The sequence below is a fragment of the Dendrobates tinctorius genome, unplaced genomic scaffold, assembly GCF_039654945.1.
Source record: "Dendrobates tinctorius isolate UK_male_01 unplaced genomic scaffold, ASM3965494v1 ptg000016l, whole genome shotgun sequence".
NCBI lineage: Eukaryota > Metazoa > Chordata > Amphibia > Anura > Dendrobatidae > Dendrobates > Dendrobates tinctorius.
The window spans coordinates 43,834,233-43,851,241 of NW_027361684.1; the positions used below are offsets into that span (position 1 = coordinate 43,834,233).

At 40.8% G+C, this 17,009-nt stretch overlaps 1 protein-coding gene across 1 annotated transcript in view; it reads right to left on the minus strand.

The window, feature by feature from the left end:
* Window positions 1–5,565: 5,565 nt before the first annotated feature.
* The window catches only part of LOC141080518 (septin-5-like), a 143,211-nt gene continuing 131,767 nt past the window's right edge, over window positions 5,566–17,009 (minus strand). Inside the window, exons 7-12 of the mRNA XM_073565767.1 lie at window positions 14,748–14,865; window positions 11,889–11,990; window positions 10,423–10,519; window positions 9,773–9,935; window positions 8,005–8,104; window positions 5,566–6,957 (exon numbers count right to left, since the gene is read on the minus strand). Coding sequence (XP_073421868.1) covers window positions 6,898–6,957; window positions 8,005–8,104; window positions 9,773–9,935; window positions 10,423–10,519; window positions 11,889–11,990; window positions 14,748–14,865 — 640 coding nt within the window. The 3' untranslated portion in view covers window positions 5,566–6,897. The remainder of the gene's footprint in view (window positions 6,958–8,004; window positions 8,105–9,772; window positions 9,936–10,422; window positions 10,520–11,888; window positions 11,991–14,747; window positions 14,866–17,009) is intronic.

Below are 17,009 nucleotides of genomic sequence, written 5' to 3' on the forward strand. Positions count from 1 at the left end.
ATTAGCAGAGGAATAAATTTTGTCAAAAGCTAGGTGTCTTTGTTTCATTAAAATAATTTTTAATTAATGTCTGTGTGTTTTTTAACCGACTAATAGTCTAGGGTTAATAACGGATAAGTGTCTTATTGACACCTCTCCATTATTAATCGGCTTAATGTCACCTTCCTTATTCATATTAACCCATTAGCCACTGGGGAATGAATGGAGCAGCCAGCGCATGCTCAGTAACTAGCGGTGACGTCACCGCTCATCACTGAACCTGGCTCTGCTCCATTCATTCCCCAGTGATTTACAGTCGGGAGCGGCTGTGTTAGCAGTGCTCCGACTGTAAATATATTAACCCCCGAGATGGATTTACGCCGTGGAACGTGACTGAGCGCCAGACAGGTCATGTATATTTTTGTTTTATTATTTTCAACTTTTTTTCAGAAGAACGAGGGCTTTGCTAAGGAATTACCAGTGTAATAAAGATTATAAAAATGTGTGTGTTGTATTTTTTCATTAAAATAATTTGTTCTTATTGTGTTTGTTTAACCCTTTCTTTACTGTAGGATTAGTAATGGATCGGTGTCTTATTGACACCTCCCCATTACTAATCCGGGCTTAATGTCACCTTATAATCGAAAGGTGCCATTAATCCTTTATTATCCCACTTGCCACTGCTACAGGGCAAGTGGGAAGAATCGGGCAAAGCTCCAGAATAGGTGCATCTAATAGATGTGCCTTTTCTGGGCAGCTGGGGGCTGCTGTTTTTAAACTGGGGGGCCAAGATCAATGGCCCTTTACCAGCCTGAGAATATCAGCCCTCAGCTGTCGGCTTTAGTCAGGTTGGTTGTCAAAAATAGGGGGGGACCCCACGCCGTTTTTTTTCATTCCTTATTTAAATAATTAAAAAAACAGCGTGGGGACCCCTCTATTCTTCACAACCAACCTGGCTGAAGCTGACAGCTGAGGGTCGCAGCCCCCAGCTGTAAGTTTCGTCTGGTTGGTTATGAAAATGAGGGGAACCCCATGTCCGGTTTTCATTCATTCTGCTCTCCTGCCGGCAGAGCAGGAGAGCAGAATGACAGCCGCGGTCAGCACCAGCCGCCGGGAACAGTGCTTACAGTAGCCGCTTCTTCCTGGCGGTCGTCCGTGAGCACAGAGGACTGTGTGAACAGTTCTCCGTGTGCACATGTGCAGCACGTGTTGTGGGCCATGTGTCCGTGTTAAAACGGACATGTCTCCGTGATCTGCACACAGACACATGGCCCGTGAAAACACGCTGACATCTGCACAGACTCATTCATATGAATGAGTCTACGTGTGTCAGTGTCTCCGGTATGTGAAAACTACATGTACCGTAGACACTGACGTGTGAAACAGGCCTTACATATATAGACATACCTGAACGTCTTGCCGGGGTTGGCATGTGTGGATCACGCTCAGAAGAAGACACGCCGCAGATGCTGTTTTATGCAGCCAGCATCAGAAGCGACTAGAGCTGGCTCTACGTTTCTGTTTAACCATTCATTTACGGAATTTAAATAGCTGTAACATGATCTTGAACCTGTCCGACAAGATACCAATAGTTTCCCATGGCAGCTAGAGCCCTGCTAAGACACCTGTCATTGTCATCTTTTTAGTCCTGTGAAGCCCAGCCATATGCTCAGCTTCAAAGGAAATCCCGTTTTTCACTATATACTGCAATACTGTAATATTAGACATTATGCAGCAATGATTGCAATTTTAAGTCACCTAAGGAGGACTAAAAAAGCAGTAAAAAATATATCAAATATTTTTAAGTATAAAAAATATAAAAGTTTGAATCATCCACCTTTTCCAAGTTTAAAAAATAAAGTAACAAAAAAATGAAAATAACATATTTAGTATCACCTTAAAAGTATAAATTAGCAAAATATAAGATTAATGAAACTATAGTAAATGTCGTAAAGAGAAAAAAAAAATCTAACTGTCAGAATTGCTATTTTTCAGTCGCAACAAGTCCCTTCAGCAATACAATAAAAATCTAAATGTTCTATGTACCATAGTGTAGTATCAAGAAAAACCTACAGCTTGGTGTTCTTTATAAACACAATATAAGAAGGTTACGAGTCTCAAAAATTGGCAACAAAAATCACATTGCTGTTTTAGAATACTATTCAGACACTAAAGTGATAAAAAATTAATACAAATTTTCTATTGTTGTACTCGTACAAACCTGAATAATCATCTTACCAGGTCATTTTTTATCATACAATGAACACCACAAAAATGTAAACTAAAAAACAATGGCTGAATTGCATTTCTTTTTCACCATTTCATGCCACTAATTTTTTTTCAGTTTTTCAGTACATTATATGGTAAAATAAATGAGGTAAATATGTCAAATATTACTATGTCAATGCATCTGAGGCTCGATGCAGCAGGCGTTATGATGTTACTAAACTGCACCGGCTGTGTGGAGTCTCAGACCACAAGCTGCACAGAGCAGACCAGCTCATGGGGGGGAACATGACTAAGAGAGTAGTTGTTTTTTTATATTTTGTTAGTCTGTATTTGTGGAGGCACTGAGGGCCTCATAATGTGTATATAGAGGCACTGAGACCAGCATACTATGTATAGGGGGCTATGCTGTCATTGTCATTATACTGTGTATAGCGGCTATGTGACTATTATACTATGTATAGGGGGCAATGAGGTCATCATAATGTTTAAAGGGGGCTATGGGGCCATCCTACTGCATTTTGGGAGCTAGGGGGCCATCGCTGTATGTTTAGGGGGTTGTGGTGACATCATACTGCTTATAGGGGGTATGTGTAAACATCATACTGTGTACAGGGCGCTGTGGGGACATTATACTTTGTATATAGGGCTGTCTCAGCATCATCCTGCTCATACAGTGTGGGGGGGCTATGGGGGAATTATACTGTATATGTGCAAGGAGGGGGATCACTGTTGTCATTATTTGGTAGGAGGGCTCACTGTGAGGAACTAATATTGTGGGGGTCACTGTGGGGACATCATGTTCTGTTGGGGTTTCATACTTTACTGGGGTCATCATCCTGTGCTTGTGGATAATGAGAGGAACATTGTGTGGGAGAATTCACTGTGGGATTGTCGTACTGTATTTGTTGGTAGGCATTTTGGGGTACATCATACTCTATGGGGACCATTACAGGGGTATGGTAGTGGGTGAAAACACTAAGGGCACAATACCTGTCTTAAGGCCCTGTCTCACAAATCGAGATCGTTAGCGAGATCTCTGAAACGTCACCGATTTTGTGACGCAACAGCGATCTCGCCAGCGATCTCGCTACGTGTGACACATAGCGGCGACCAGTCCCCCACACTGGATATCGCTGATCGTGCTCTAATGTCCTGGGCCATTTTTTGATCGTTGGTGTCCCGCTGGCCAGCAAGCATCGCTGTGTTTGACGCCAACGAGCGACCTCTTTGGTGACGCAGGCATGAGTCGTCAGAAAAGCTGCTATGTGACAAGGTACCAACGACTGCCGAGGTCATTATACGGATCACCATATTATTGCTGCGTCGTTGAAGAGATTTGCCTGTTTGGCAGCTCACTAGCGACCAAGTAGCGACGCACCAGCGATCCCTACCAGGTCGTATCTTTGTCCGGATCGCTGGTGGTTCGCTATGTGAAACGGGACCCTTAGTTTCGCAATACATATCCTCTTACCAATCTATAAAAGATGGATGGTATTGCCATCTCTTGACTGCGTGTATGTGCCATTATCCCGACTACTCTGTGACCCCTAATTGGGAGGGCCAAATTAGGACATTCACTACGCTCGCCATTGGTTCTACAACTGAAAATTGGGAACATTTTGACAATAGGTATTGACCTTCATTATGTTACAACTGGTATGACAACAAAAAGAAGCACAAGACTGTAAGAAGGTGAACAATGTTTAATATGCTGTAACCAGGAAATAGTAGGGTAGGTTTGGTTGCTTCCTTTATTAATACAGCTTTAATTACAAGCAAACATGAATTCTGAGGCTTTGGTGTAAAAAGACATGCAAGAATCAGCAGGCCACCAGGCATATCAGAAAGGCAGCCATTTTTAAGGTCCAAGTAAAATAAGAAGGTGGTTTTCACAAAGCTGGTGGTTGTAGTGTTGTCCTTTCACGAGCCTGAGAACTTCTAGCGAGCGAGACCTGGTTAATTAATGTCGGGTGAAGCCAAAATTTCAAGTCTACTCATACAAATCTAATAAATCCCTGGTAGTAACTGTTGGTGAGAAATCAACCTCCCTGGTAAATCCATGTTGTGCATGTCAACCCTTAAATCCTAAAAAGAAGTATCAAATCACCAGATCTGATCCCCCTGACGAGCCAATTATTAGCCCAGCAACCTAGTAGTCAAAAATATGTATACTTCAGCCTTCAGGAGTGTAGCCTAACCCCAAACCAAAGCTTCCTAGAATTTGCAAATGGGTTAATTATAAGATTACAATATTTTCTATGCCAAAAGGTAAAAAAGACAACTTCTTATAATGCAGGGCTAAAACAAAGGGTAAACAAAATACAACTATATTTCAGAGTAAAAAAGTAAATTATATATTTTTGGGTCACTGCCAGGATAATCGGATGATGAGGCATTATTCCGTGTTTCCTGATGATGTGAAACCACATATATGGGTGGAATAAGGATGTTGTATAGGTAGATTATATATGTAAGCAATACAAAACATCATCAATAGCTCTACATGGGCTAAAAGGCCACTAAATGTAAAAATAAACTGGATTGTATAAAAGGCTATACAGAACACTCACATATATGCCAGTATATGAAAACGATTTATAACTGAAGGTATTTCGGATCCTGGGACTGGTCTTTCCCTACGCACATTAGACTTTCTGGGATAACAACCACTGAAGAGGATTGCAGCCATGATTTTCCCATACAGACAAGCAATGGCTTACAATGCAGAATGTGTGTGCATGCGATCGGCTTCACTGTTACTGTGATGTGAAATAGATCAATATAAAGTCGTGTAATCCACATTGGGGTTTTCTCTGCTGTCACCTTAAATGAATGAGACTAGAATTAAAGGGAAGCTTAACCTTGATGCTCCAGTGATCACAACCTTATCTTGCATTAGTTATGCGCATTATCGGGAATTGCAAAGGAGAGATCTCAAATTGTAAGACTTTTCTGGAGAAACTAAACAATAATCTGGAATAAAGGAGATTGCAGCCAAGTTGGAATCCCACGACAAGAGTTATATATGGCCAGGCAAATATATTCCTGCCTGCACCTCTGGGGTCACAACAACGGCTGAACCCTACGTCACAGACCGCAGAGAACTTTTCTATATTCTGCATTGTGCGAGAATTGCCTACGTCTCAACTGCTTTTCCTCTTTCCCATAGATGTACTGGGGGATTTACTGACCCTGTCTATCAGTAAAACTGTCTTTAATTGCCTATAGCAATAAAGCTTCATTGTGGTTGGTTGCTCTAGACCAGGGTTCCCCAGCTCCAGTCCTCAAGGCCCACCAACAGATCATGCTTTCAGGATTTCCCTTGTATTGGACAGGTGATGCAATTATCACCTGGGCAATACTAAGGAAATCCTGAAAACATGACCTGTTGGTGGGCCTTGAGGACTGAGAGCTGGGGAACCCTGCTCTAGACAAGAAAGACAGTTTAATTACTGTAAGATTTTAAGAAAGGAGTCCCATAGAGATTCCTGTAGTTTGTACTAGGGGGCGATCACTTTACAGAAATTTTATATCTCCCTTTGAGTTCAGGAATATCCTTAGAAATTCAAATGCAATGAGCTCCCCCTAGTGGTGGCTTCTGGCAGTCCGAGTTTAATCATGGGCTGTGTAAAGAAATCAAGATTTGGAGCTCCATGTGGAAGATTTTTCATGCAAATTGTTCTGTCATTCTATAGATATAGCAAACTAACATCCTCTGCGTTTACTATTTAAAAGGATTTTCCAATTTTAAGTTTCTGGCCTCCAGCAGCGACTGCTAGATTAAAATAATAAAATCAGATATTCCACAGTCTCTCCACTGCTGCTCCCGATTTCGGTTTACTGGTTGCAGTAGTGACATCATGACGACAGCACACCGCACCACTGCAGCCAATCACAGAGCTCAGCGGCTGCGATAACATAGGTGGCACGAGTCGCTGAGGCCAGTGATTGTCTGCAGCGGTAATTCAGTAAACAGAGACTGAAGAAGCAGTGGAGAGACAGCACTGAACATGGGGAGAGTAAGTACTATCTGATTTTATTATTTTAACCCAGTGCTGGTCATTAGAGGCCAGGAACCAATAACAAAACCCGTTTCCGAGCATAGAGCGATGTTCTTATACTTGTATTGACAGAGAACTAAGTAATACCATAGACATTAACAGCACAGTATGCAACACCTGTGCGTTGGGTCTAGACGTTTCGATATGAGGCCCTATAATTTATGGGGTCCCGGGATTTCTGTTTATCAGCACATTCCAGTAGATCTTAATGCAGTTTAGCATTACATGAAAAACTTCCACTTGTGAAGGGAGTAATAAGTAAATGTTAGAACATTTTTGACAATGTCATTCACTCTTATGTCATTTAAGGTGACTACAATGTGGAACATCACTGTAATCAGGGTAACCTAGAGAGCAGACGGCTTTTCTTGCATGCAATCTACTCGCATCTTCAAAGTGGGCCAAGTTTTCCATCTAGTTGCCATCATACCAACCGTACTGTCTTACCAAGGAACCTACAGTAACAGATGTGCTTTATTCTTAGCTGATCTATTTTCTAGCCTATATCTTCCTCTTTGCAAGCACCAGAACTTTTGTAATTCTAGATCTTGGATTTGGTCTTAAGGTGGAAGAAAAATAATTGGAGAATTTGAGGTATTATGATGAGTGGAGGTGGCAGTGCAAAGATTTATTGAGAGTCTTTCATTTGCTTCTGCATCTTCTGCAGCACCTCTTGCATCCTCCGCAACTGTAAAAGAGAGCAAAAATAATGTGTTCAGTAATGTCCAGTCCTAAGGAAACAAAGATTAGAAGTGGATGCTACAGATGATTCTCGAATTTTAAAAAAATTCATATTCTCCAGAAAAGGGTCATTTTGTAATTCGCTGTACTTTCCGAAAAATGGAGGACAGCTGCATATGCCATTTAACTGACCATATGAGGGCTAAGCAAACAGTAAAAAAAAACCCTCACCTCTCTTGCCAGCCACGCAGCCCACCTTCTTTTCCTTAGTTGCACTCATCCTCTTTGGTCTCTTCACTTCAGGCCAGGCCTTCCGGCATAACTTGGCCTCTGACACCTTTGCAAGCCGTTGTGGAGCACGTTGTGACCTTTCATATTAAAACGCTCGTCATCTAAGTGACAGCAAGGTACGTATTGAGGACAGAGGCCTAGATGTGCCGGAAGCCTGAGTCTGGAGGGAAGCCTCAAGAGGGAATGTGCACGATGGGGAAGGGAAAAATAAGATACGAGGTCCTGACGGCAGGATGCGAGGATGACAGCACAGGTAGACATCAAGGAGAGTGTTATTTTTTTAACATCCTACGTCCATTGTGAGTATAATAAGGAACATTCAATTCAAATAGAATAACTTTGCTGCAAATCAAAATTAAAATTTAAAAATCTAAAATCCGTGTGATTTACCAAACATGACCCAGATTCGCTCATCTCTAGGAAATGCACGGAATATCTGATCACTAACTCATTAGCTCATATATTGCAATATGAGGACCAAGCTTTGATTAGAGCCAAGCTTGAAAAGAATCATAGAATCCTAGAATGTTAGAGTTGGAAGGGACCTCCTGGGTCATCGTGTCCAACCCCCCGCTCAATGCAGGAGTCACTAAACCATCTCAGACAGATGTCTATCCAGCCTCTGTTTGAAGACTTCCATTGAAGGAGAACTCACCACCCCTCATGGCAGCCTGTTCCACTCACCCATGGGGCAAGGAATCAGCAGAAAAAGTAATTTTTGCTATCTGTTTTCTGTGAACACTGAATGATAGTATCCTCTCACCTCCTCATCCTTCTCACGGATGAGTTTCATCGTCTCATGCTCTGGTGATGGAGGCACGCTGGGAATTGGAAAATCTGTACCGCTTTCTCGAGTCAGTTTACTGTAAGAAGAAAACACAAGAGCTTAAAAATAATTTCTTTATTGATTGCCGGAGTGAGCAGATAAGGGCACAAATGATCATTCATACAAATGTGTCCTTCCTTACCTTTACGCTCGTCGCAACATATTCTAAGCTGTGTGGTGCGAGATTATCAACTTAAAAAAAACAAACATGATTTTGTAATACTCTGTCACAAGATGTCTATCTATCTGTCTATCTATCTATCTATCTATCTATCTAGGCCTTAGTGTGTCGTGTGTCAGTCTGTAAACAAAATATTGCCAGCATGTACCTGGATGACCGCATGACACGCTAAGACATTTACATATGTGGGTCAACAGAGTGGGACACGATCCCTATTTGTTTCTATTGTAGAGTACGCTGTGACCTGCACTCATCAGTTGGGCGGTGTGGCTTAAAGGAAATCTGTCAGGAGGTTTTTACTACCTCATCTGAGAGCGGCATGATGTAGGCAAGGCGATGCATCACTTAGTGCAGCAGTTGTGACACAATCAGAGCTTTTACACTTAGCAATGTAGCAGAGCTGAGAAAGCTAACCCCGCCCACACCACAGCCAACTCCGCCCACACCACAGCCGAACCCGCCCACACCAGGCTCTGTATGTACAATGTCTATAAACAGTGAGTGTGGAACTAGGAGACCATTGCAAGCAAATAAAATCTCAGATAAGAGAGGCATTGCTAAAATCTGTGTTTTAACCCCTACAGTATGCTGTCTGCAGATCACATAGCAAAAACCTTCTAACAGATTCTCTTTTTTAAGGGAGACCGATGATGTACTACCCGCTCTCCAGTGTACCGGAGAGTGACTCATGCTACATTCATAGACAGCACCCACTTCAAAGTGCTATACTGGAATAGACAGTGTGATATGGGCACTGGCAAGCACAAGGGGGTCCAGACTTGAATTCTGCCTTTAAAGGGTCTCTCCGGTCTTTTGATAAAAGCCTGCAGTTTATGTGACTGCAGACTTCTGAATCCTTACAGAGCATGCACCGTGAGAGTGGGTGCGGGCGAGATTGGGCGTCACATGCCCGCTAGTGCGAGATTTGGATACATGCAGTTATGTGCAAACTAAATGTTGTGGCCTCGCTGAATACTACTGAATTTAGTGACGCCAAGAACATCTAGTTTGAATGCAGCTGAAAGTATGCAATTCACATTCTTGTGGTCACAGTGAAAGAAATCAGGAGACAACCCATTTAAGTAGATACATTTTCTACTCCATCCTGGGACAGACTATCTATTATTATATTGTGTGTATCTGTGGCCACCTGGTGGTTGTTATATATATTGCAGCCTGTCAAGAGCTTTTATAACATGTCACACTACTGTTTTTAATTTGCTTCTGGGGAAATTGGAGTGCTTAAAATTTGAGCTAAGAGAATGGTAGACACATCTGCCTGCTGTATTTCTTCATTCGCTGGGCTTCAAATCACTGTAGTACTCCTGTACTACTGTAGTAACATAAATATATAGCATATGCTCAATACTATCACAATAGTAAGACATTCTATAGGTCAAATAAAAGCCTGTCCGCAGTGTCTGGGAACTTATAATTTTCATTTATCCAGAACAAGGGAAACCAGGCACACGTAGATAATAATGTATTTGCGTTGGACCTGTTAGCGGAGTTACATGCACTTACTTGCGATTCCGTTCTCTCACTACCCGTTGTGTCAAGCTCTGGATACACTGCGCCCGGTAGTTTTCATAGTGGGTCTCTCTTGTCACATCTTTAAGGTCCTGCATGTGAGTACGGATCAGCATTGTGCGCAGCTTGACAAAGTCACAGTGTTGCTCATTTTCCACTAAGACCAAATCAATGAGTGTTAGAATAGGCAGCTCATGGAAAAAGAAGTTGGAACTTACAGACAATACGCTTCACTTAGAGAGGTGGAGAATAAGACAGTTATCACATCTTATTCTTATAGATGAACATTAATGTAATTGACTCTAGGGATCCAATTCTGCCTACCCTCAATCTATCCTTGCCTGCTGCCCCTTGTAACATTATCTCATTCATATTTGTATAAGCAGAGCATTTAAGAAACTTAGAAATTAGAGGGGATCTTCCAGGAGAAAATAGGGCAACTTTTCTTGAAGCTTTTCCTTTGGAGGAAATATCCCAGCTTTCCTCTGAACGTATCCAATTCTGCTTTTAGCATAAAATATGCGATACTTACATGGTCTGTTCATACAGTCACGCTAAATGGAATCTTAATTCAGCCATTTCTTTTGCACCACTGAAACATTGTCATTCCACTATAGCTCATAAGACCCAATGATGCTCCATACCTTCAACAACTCCCCAAGGATACAGACGGCCCCTGACACGCTTTCCATTTTTCTCCACAATCGTATTGGAACCAATTACAGCGAAAGGAATGCTTTTCTGAAAAGAAAAGACAAATACATTTAGTTATTTATTGAATTTGCACAATGCACTGTTATGCTTTATAGCAGGGGTGGACAATTATTTTTCCTAAGGGACCAGATGAGAGACTGTGGATGACGGGGACAGCCAAACTTAATTAGGCTCATTATTATTCTACTTTAGTTTTATATGAATTTTTATGAAGTTCTTACACAGTCCCTCAAACAGTTATGCTGTCCTCACACAGCTCATCAAACAGTATGATGTCCTCACACAGCCCCTGAAACAATGATGATGTCACCACACAGCCCCTGAAACACTTATGATGTCCTCACACAGCCCCTGAAACACTTATGATGTCCCCACACAGCCCCTGAAACACTTATTATGTCCTCACACAGCCCCTCAAACACTTATGATGTCCCCACACAGTCCCTCAAACACTTATGATGTCCCCACACAGCCCCTGAAACAGCTATGATGTCACCACACAGCTCCTCAAACAATATAATGTCCCCACACAGCTCCTCAAACAGTAGTGTTTTTAGGGTTTATCTGGGAGAAAGGTGAAGATGGCATGTTCCCTTGAGACATATTGATAGTGGTGTCTCTGGTTAGCCACCTTGCACTTCAAGCCTAATTTTGGTTGCACCTACTTTGACCATGAAAAATTATTACACCAAACATTAAGAAGGGCATCATAGGATAAACAGATAAACAAAATAAGCCCTTCTTACTGTATGTACAATGCTGTTCAGGAGAAACTGGAAGTTCCTAGGCCCCAATGTAAAATCTATAATAGGGCCCGCAAACCAATATGTGCTATTTATCACATTGAAATCTTTTCACATCTTGATTGCGACTGCTACATCGGCAGCCTCTATAACTATATTTCTCATTTTTTATCTCTGTCTGCACATTTAAGCCCTCTACCTATCATATTTAGGATTTTGGAATACTTTACTAATACTTAGGGATTAGAAATCAACAGTGTGAAACTTTTCAGATTTGATAATTTTTGCATCAAAATAAACTTTAGGCAAGACTTTTTTCACACATAAGTATTTTTGATCAATATTTCTATGGCAAAGCCAGGGAATGTCTCCAAAACACAGAACAGGTGTCAATCTTTCTAGTATAGTTTTTCTATGTAAGTTACACTCCAGGTTTTGGCATACAAACACGTGCTTTTAAAATACTGACCAAATACTGACATATGAATAAGCCATAAGTGTGCCCCTTGGATGACCATTTTGTTTTTCTAGGAAGATCCAAAATTGCAAACTAATTAGTCTCAGAATGTATCTCTATATGGGATGAAGCCCTGTTTCCAGTCTTTTTGGTGCAAGTTTTCTCTTTAAATCAATATACAGTATATTTGTGGTACCTTTAGTTCCATATCTTGAAACTTAAAATCTTCATCTTGATCAGAGTCACACTCTGGAAACTGATAGATGCGAATTCCATAATGATCCAGTTCTTCACGGATCTAGGAAAAAAGAGGCTGAGTTGAAGACAAATTTTGAGATAGAAAATTCTTTATTGTAGTAAAGTTTCTTTAATAAAAAACAGTTTAGCTTAGGCCTCTTTCACACTTCCGTTTTTGACAATCAGTCAAGATCCGCCAATTTTGAAAAAAAACGGATCCGCCATTTTTCTTTGCGGATCCGTTTTTTTCCCCATTGACTTTCATTATTGGCGGATCCTGACTGATTGCCGTCCGTTGCATCCATTTTTTTGAGGATCCGCCACAATGTTAGTGTCCGTCAACATCCTCAATGATTTCCAAACGGAGCTTGCAACGTTTTTTTGGCCGGCGGAACCTCCAGACACTGAATTAACCCCAAAATCTGTGTGGGTGCCGGACAAAAAAAATATCTCTCTCTCTCTCGCGGTTCCTTTAAATTTCCTCATTTTCAGGATCCGTCTACAAACGGATCCTGTGCCATCCGTTTACATCAGTTGAGAACGGATCCGCTTGTCTGCCTTTTTGGCGGATTTTAACTGATGCAAATAACTGAAGTGTGAAAGAGGCCTTAGCGCTTAGGTTAAAATTGAATTGACCCTTTAAAATGAAAGAAGCTGTGGAAAACAGGGAAACATGGCGAGAATTAGTGTCCAAGGGTAGGGCACAACGGAATGAATGGAATCAGAAATAAGAGGGAAACACATACTGTATTTTATTTTAATAGGTGTTGAGATCCTTTTCAGGGATGAGCAATGTGTGGAATTGATTAAAAAACATGGAAAAGAGATACTGTGGAAGCAAACAGTCCTACATTGTAGTAATAAGCAACACCAGGAGGCTTCTCTCTAGTCCAGATCGCTCAGTGCGCCTCATTTACGTTAGTCTGCCTGTGTAAACCGGCTATTAAACGCCTGCCGTATCTTGCCCCTGGTCGAGAAGCGTAAACGGACCCTTACGTATAATGGCAAGCCAGCTAGAATAACGTCAGTGTTTCTTGACTGAAGGAAACATTTCCATAAAAGCCTGGCTAAGATCTGGCTTACATCTGATCATGTAATTATGAGGATAAGTATACATCTGTGCCTTGCATAACCAGGATAGAAGAGTGGAGTATATTTCTGAATGCTTTATGTTTGCTTTATTACTTGTCTTTTATGCTATTTCATTAAGACATCAATCAAAAGAATCTGCAGCCGCATCTCCCTCCAGCCCCCTTCTCTCTGTCTACATAAAGTTTTCGGGTTTTTTTTGGTACTGAACATGCAGTTGATACAAAAAGATACAAAAAGAGTTACAGACTGCTGGAAGGCAAGGAAGATGCCGCTTCATCCTAATTAGAGTATTTCCTATCAGGAATTAATATGAATGCTCTGCTTCTTGTATTTCCACCATGTGTTTACTGTACAATTTTTGCATCTTTCATTTCTTGTACCCTGTGGTACAGCAAAGGCTCCTCATGAATAAATGATGCCATGTCTATAAACGTATTTCTTGTTAAACTCGTGCAGAGAAAGGTAACTCTGTGACTTTATATCAGATAATGAGATATAAATGTCAATGGTGTCTGTCGCTACCGGGCATTAGTGATATCGTATCATCAGACCAGGAACTAGAACACTGTGATCCACAGTAACACAGTAACAACCATTGATTTATCATATCTTTCATCAACATCACAGTACAGGAAAAATCCTATGTGTTCAGTGTCATTATCTGGGCTATGTAAGGCATCTTTCTGTAGGATTATATATGATATTTAGAATCAAGGTGAAGAAAATGTTGCATTGCTATACATTATAAGACCAATGTTATCGTTCTGTATCGTGTTCATACTACCTAGTGGTGGTGGGGTGTGGGATATGCAGCACTGGAGATAAAGAGGGGAGCATAGAAAGGATTCAATTGTAAAATTTCTTGTTCTGAAAGTTTATCCCATCAATCAATACTAAGGATCAGGAGAGAAAAAAAACTTTGGGACAGGCTGGATCATGCATTATGGATTTACCTATAGGCAATTCTCCATTTTTTGTTCTTTAGTTTTTACTTCCCCTTCTACCACCTATCATTTTATTTTTTATAATTTTTTTTTTTTTCACCGACATAGCCGTATGATGACTTGTTTTTTTTGGGGATGAGTTGTACTTTGAAATTACACCATTCATTTCATCATATGTTGAACCCGGAAGCGTGAAAAAATTTCAAGTGCGGCGAAATAACGAAAAAAAGCACATTTTTTCCTTTTTTTGGGGGGGTTTGTTTTTGTTGTGTTCACTATATGGTAAAAATCACATACGGTAGCTTTTTTATTTGTTTAAGTGATGAAAAAAAATCTGTAATGCTTATATATGTTTATATATTAGGTTAGTGGCACAAAATCATGACCACAACACAGTTCTTAAAGTAAAGATAAACCTAATTAATTTACAACTGTGAACAAAGAGATTTACTATTAACTATTAACTACGTGAACTCCCAGTGCTTGAATTAATTTTAGATCGGGGTCACACTTGCGTGTGTGATGTGAGAAACTCGCGCGAGTCTCTCGCATCAATACCCGACACTGTCGCCGGCATTCGGGCTGGAGTGTGCGGCTGCATAGAAATACATGCAGCCGCACACTCCGTTCCCGAGTGCCAGCGGCAGTACCGGGTATTGATGCGAGAGACTCTTGCGAGTTTCTCGCATCACACTCGCAAGTGTCACCCCCGGCCATATTGTTACATTTCCCCATTTTGATTGCTATGCCTCCTGCAAAGTATCCAGGTGTTCTCTACTCACCCTTTCCTTTTTTTGAAGGAGCTCTGTCGGCGTCAGACTGTCAGCTTTTCCCAGAATTGGAACAATGTTTACTCTATCATGAAGTGCTCGTAGGAATTCGATGTCTAGAGGACGCAGTCTGCAAAACACAATAAAATGCAGATCTCATATTCTGAGAAATGATGTATGGAAAACAGAGACCAAAAATATTTGGAAAGCGAGGCAGCCTAAAAGAAAACTCTGTTATTTTACAAAGTACATTAAAAGCAACTTGATGAGCATGATTATGGGATTATGATTCTACTATAGATTGACATATATATACATATATATATATACAGTTGTGGCCAACAGTATTGACACCCCTGCAATTCTGTCAGATAATACTCAGTTTCTTCCTGAAAATGATTGCAAACACAAATTCTTTGGTATTATTATCTTCATTTAATTTGATTTAAATGAAAAAAACAAAAGAGAATGAAGCAAAATGCAAAACATTGATCATATCACACAAAACTCCAAAAATGGGCCAGACAAAAGTATTGGCACCCTCAGCCTAATACTTGGTTGCACAACCTTTAGCCAAAATAACTGCGACCAACCGCTTCCGGTAACCATCAATGAGTTTCTTACAATGTACTGCTGGAATTTTAGACCATTCTTCTTTGGCAAACTGCTCCAGGTCCCTGATATTTGAAGGGTGCCTTCTCCAAACTGCCATTTTTAGATCTCTCCACAGGTGTTCTATGGGATTCAGGTCTGGACTCATTGCTGGCCACCTTAGAAGTCTCCAGTGCTTTCTCTCAAACCATTTTCTAGTGCTTTTTGAAGTGTGTTTTGGGTCATTGTCCTGCTGGAAGACCCATGACCTCTGAGGGAGACCCAGCTTTCTCACACTGGGCCCTACATTATGCTGCAAAATTTGTTGGTAGTCTTCAGACTTCATAATGCCATGCACACGGTCAAGCAGTCCAGTGCCAGAGGCAGCAAAGCAACCCCAAAACATCAGGGAACCTCCGCCATGTTTGACTGGAGGGACCGTATTCTTTTCTTTGAATGCCTCTTTTTTCTCCTGTAAACTCTATGTTGATGCCTTTGCCCAAAAAGCTCTACTTTTGTCTCATCTGACCAGAGAACATTCTTCCAAAACGTTTTAGGTTTTTTCAGGTAAGTTTTGGCAAACTCCAGCCTGGCTTTTTTATGTCTCGGGGTAAGAAGTGGGGTCTTCCTGGGTCTCCTACCATACAGTCCCTTTTCCTTCAGACCCCGACGGATAGTCCGGGTTGACACTGTTGTACCCTCGGACTGCAGGGCAGCATGAACTTGTTTGGATGTTAGTCGAGGTTCTTTATCCAACATCCACACAATCTTGCGTTGAAATCTCTTGTCAATTTTTCTTTTCCGTCCACATCTAGGGAGGTTAGCCACAGTGCCATGGGCTTTAAACTTCTTGATGACACTGCGCACGGTAGACACAGGAACATTCAGGTCTTTGGAGATGGACTTGTAGCCTTGAGATTGCTCATGCTTCCTCACAATTTGGTTTCTCAAGTCCTCAGACAGTTCTTTGGTCTTCTTTCTTTTCTCCATGCTCAATGTGGTACACACAAGGACACAGGACAGAGGTTGAGTCAACTTTAATCCATGTCAACTGGCTGCAAGTGTGATTTAGTTATTGCCAACACCTGTTAGGTGCCACAGGTAAGTTACAGGTGCTGTTAATTACACAAGTTAGAGAAGCATCACATGATTTTTCGAACAGTGCCAATACTTTTGTCCACCCTCTTTTTTATGTTTGGTGTGGAATTATATCCAATTTGGCTTTAGGACAATTCTTTTTGTGTTTTTTCATTTAAGACAAATTAAATGAAGATAATAATACCAAAGAATTTGTTTGCAATCATTTTCAGGAAGAAACTGAGTATTATCTGACAGAATTGCAGGGGTGTCAATACTTTTGGCCACAACTGTATATATATATATATATATATATATATATATACACTGCTCAAAAAATAAAGGGATCACTTAAACAGCAAAATGTAACTCCAAGTCGGTCACACTTCTGTTAAATCAACACTGATTGTGATTCAATTTCTCCTGCTGTTGTGCCAATGGAATAAACAACAGATAGAAATGATAGGAAGGTCACTAACATCCATGTGTCTGATCAGTAAGAGTGTCTATCTAGTGTTCCCTTTATTTTTTTGAGCAGTATATATATATATATACCGTATATATATATATTTCTACTTTATTTGGGGGTGAAGTTTTTTCATTTTA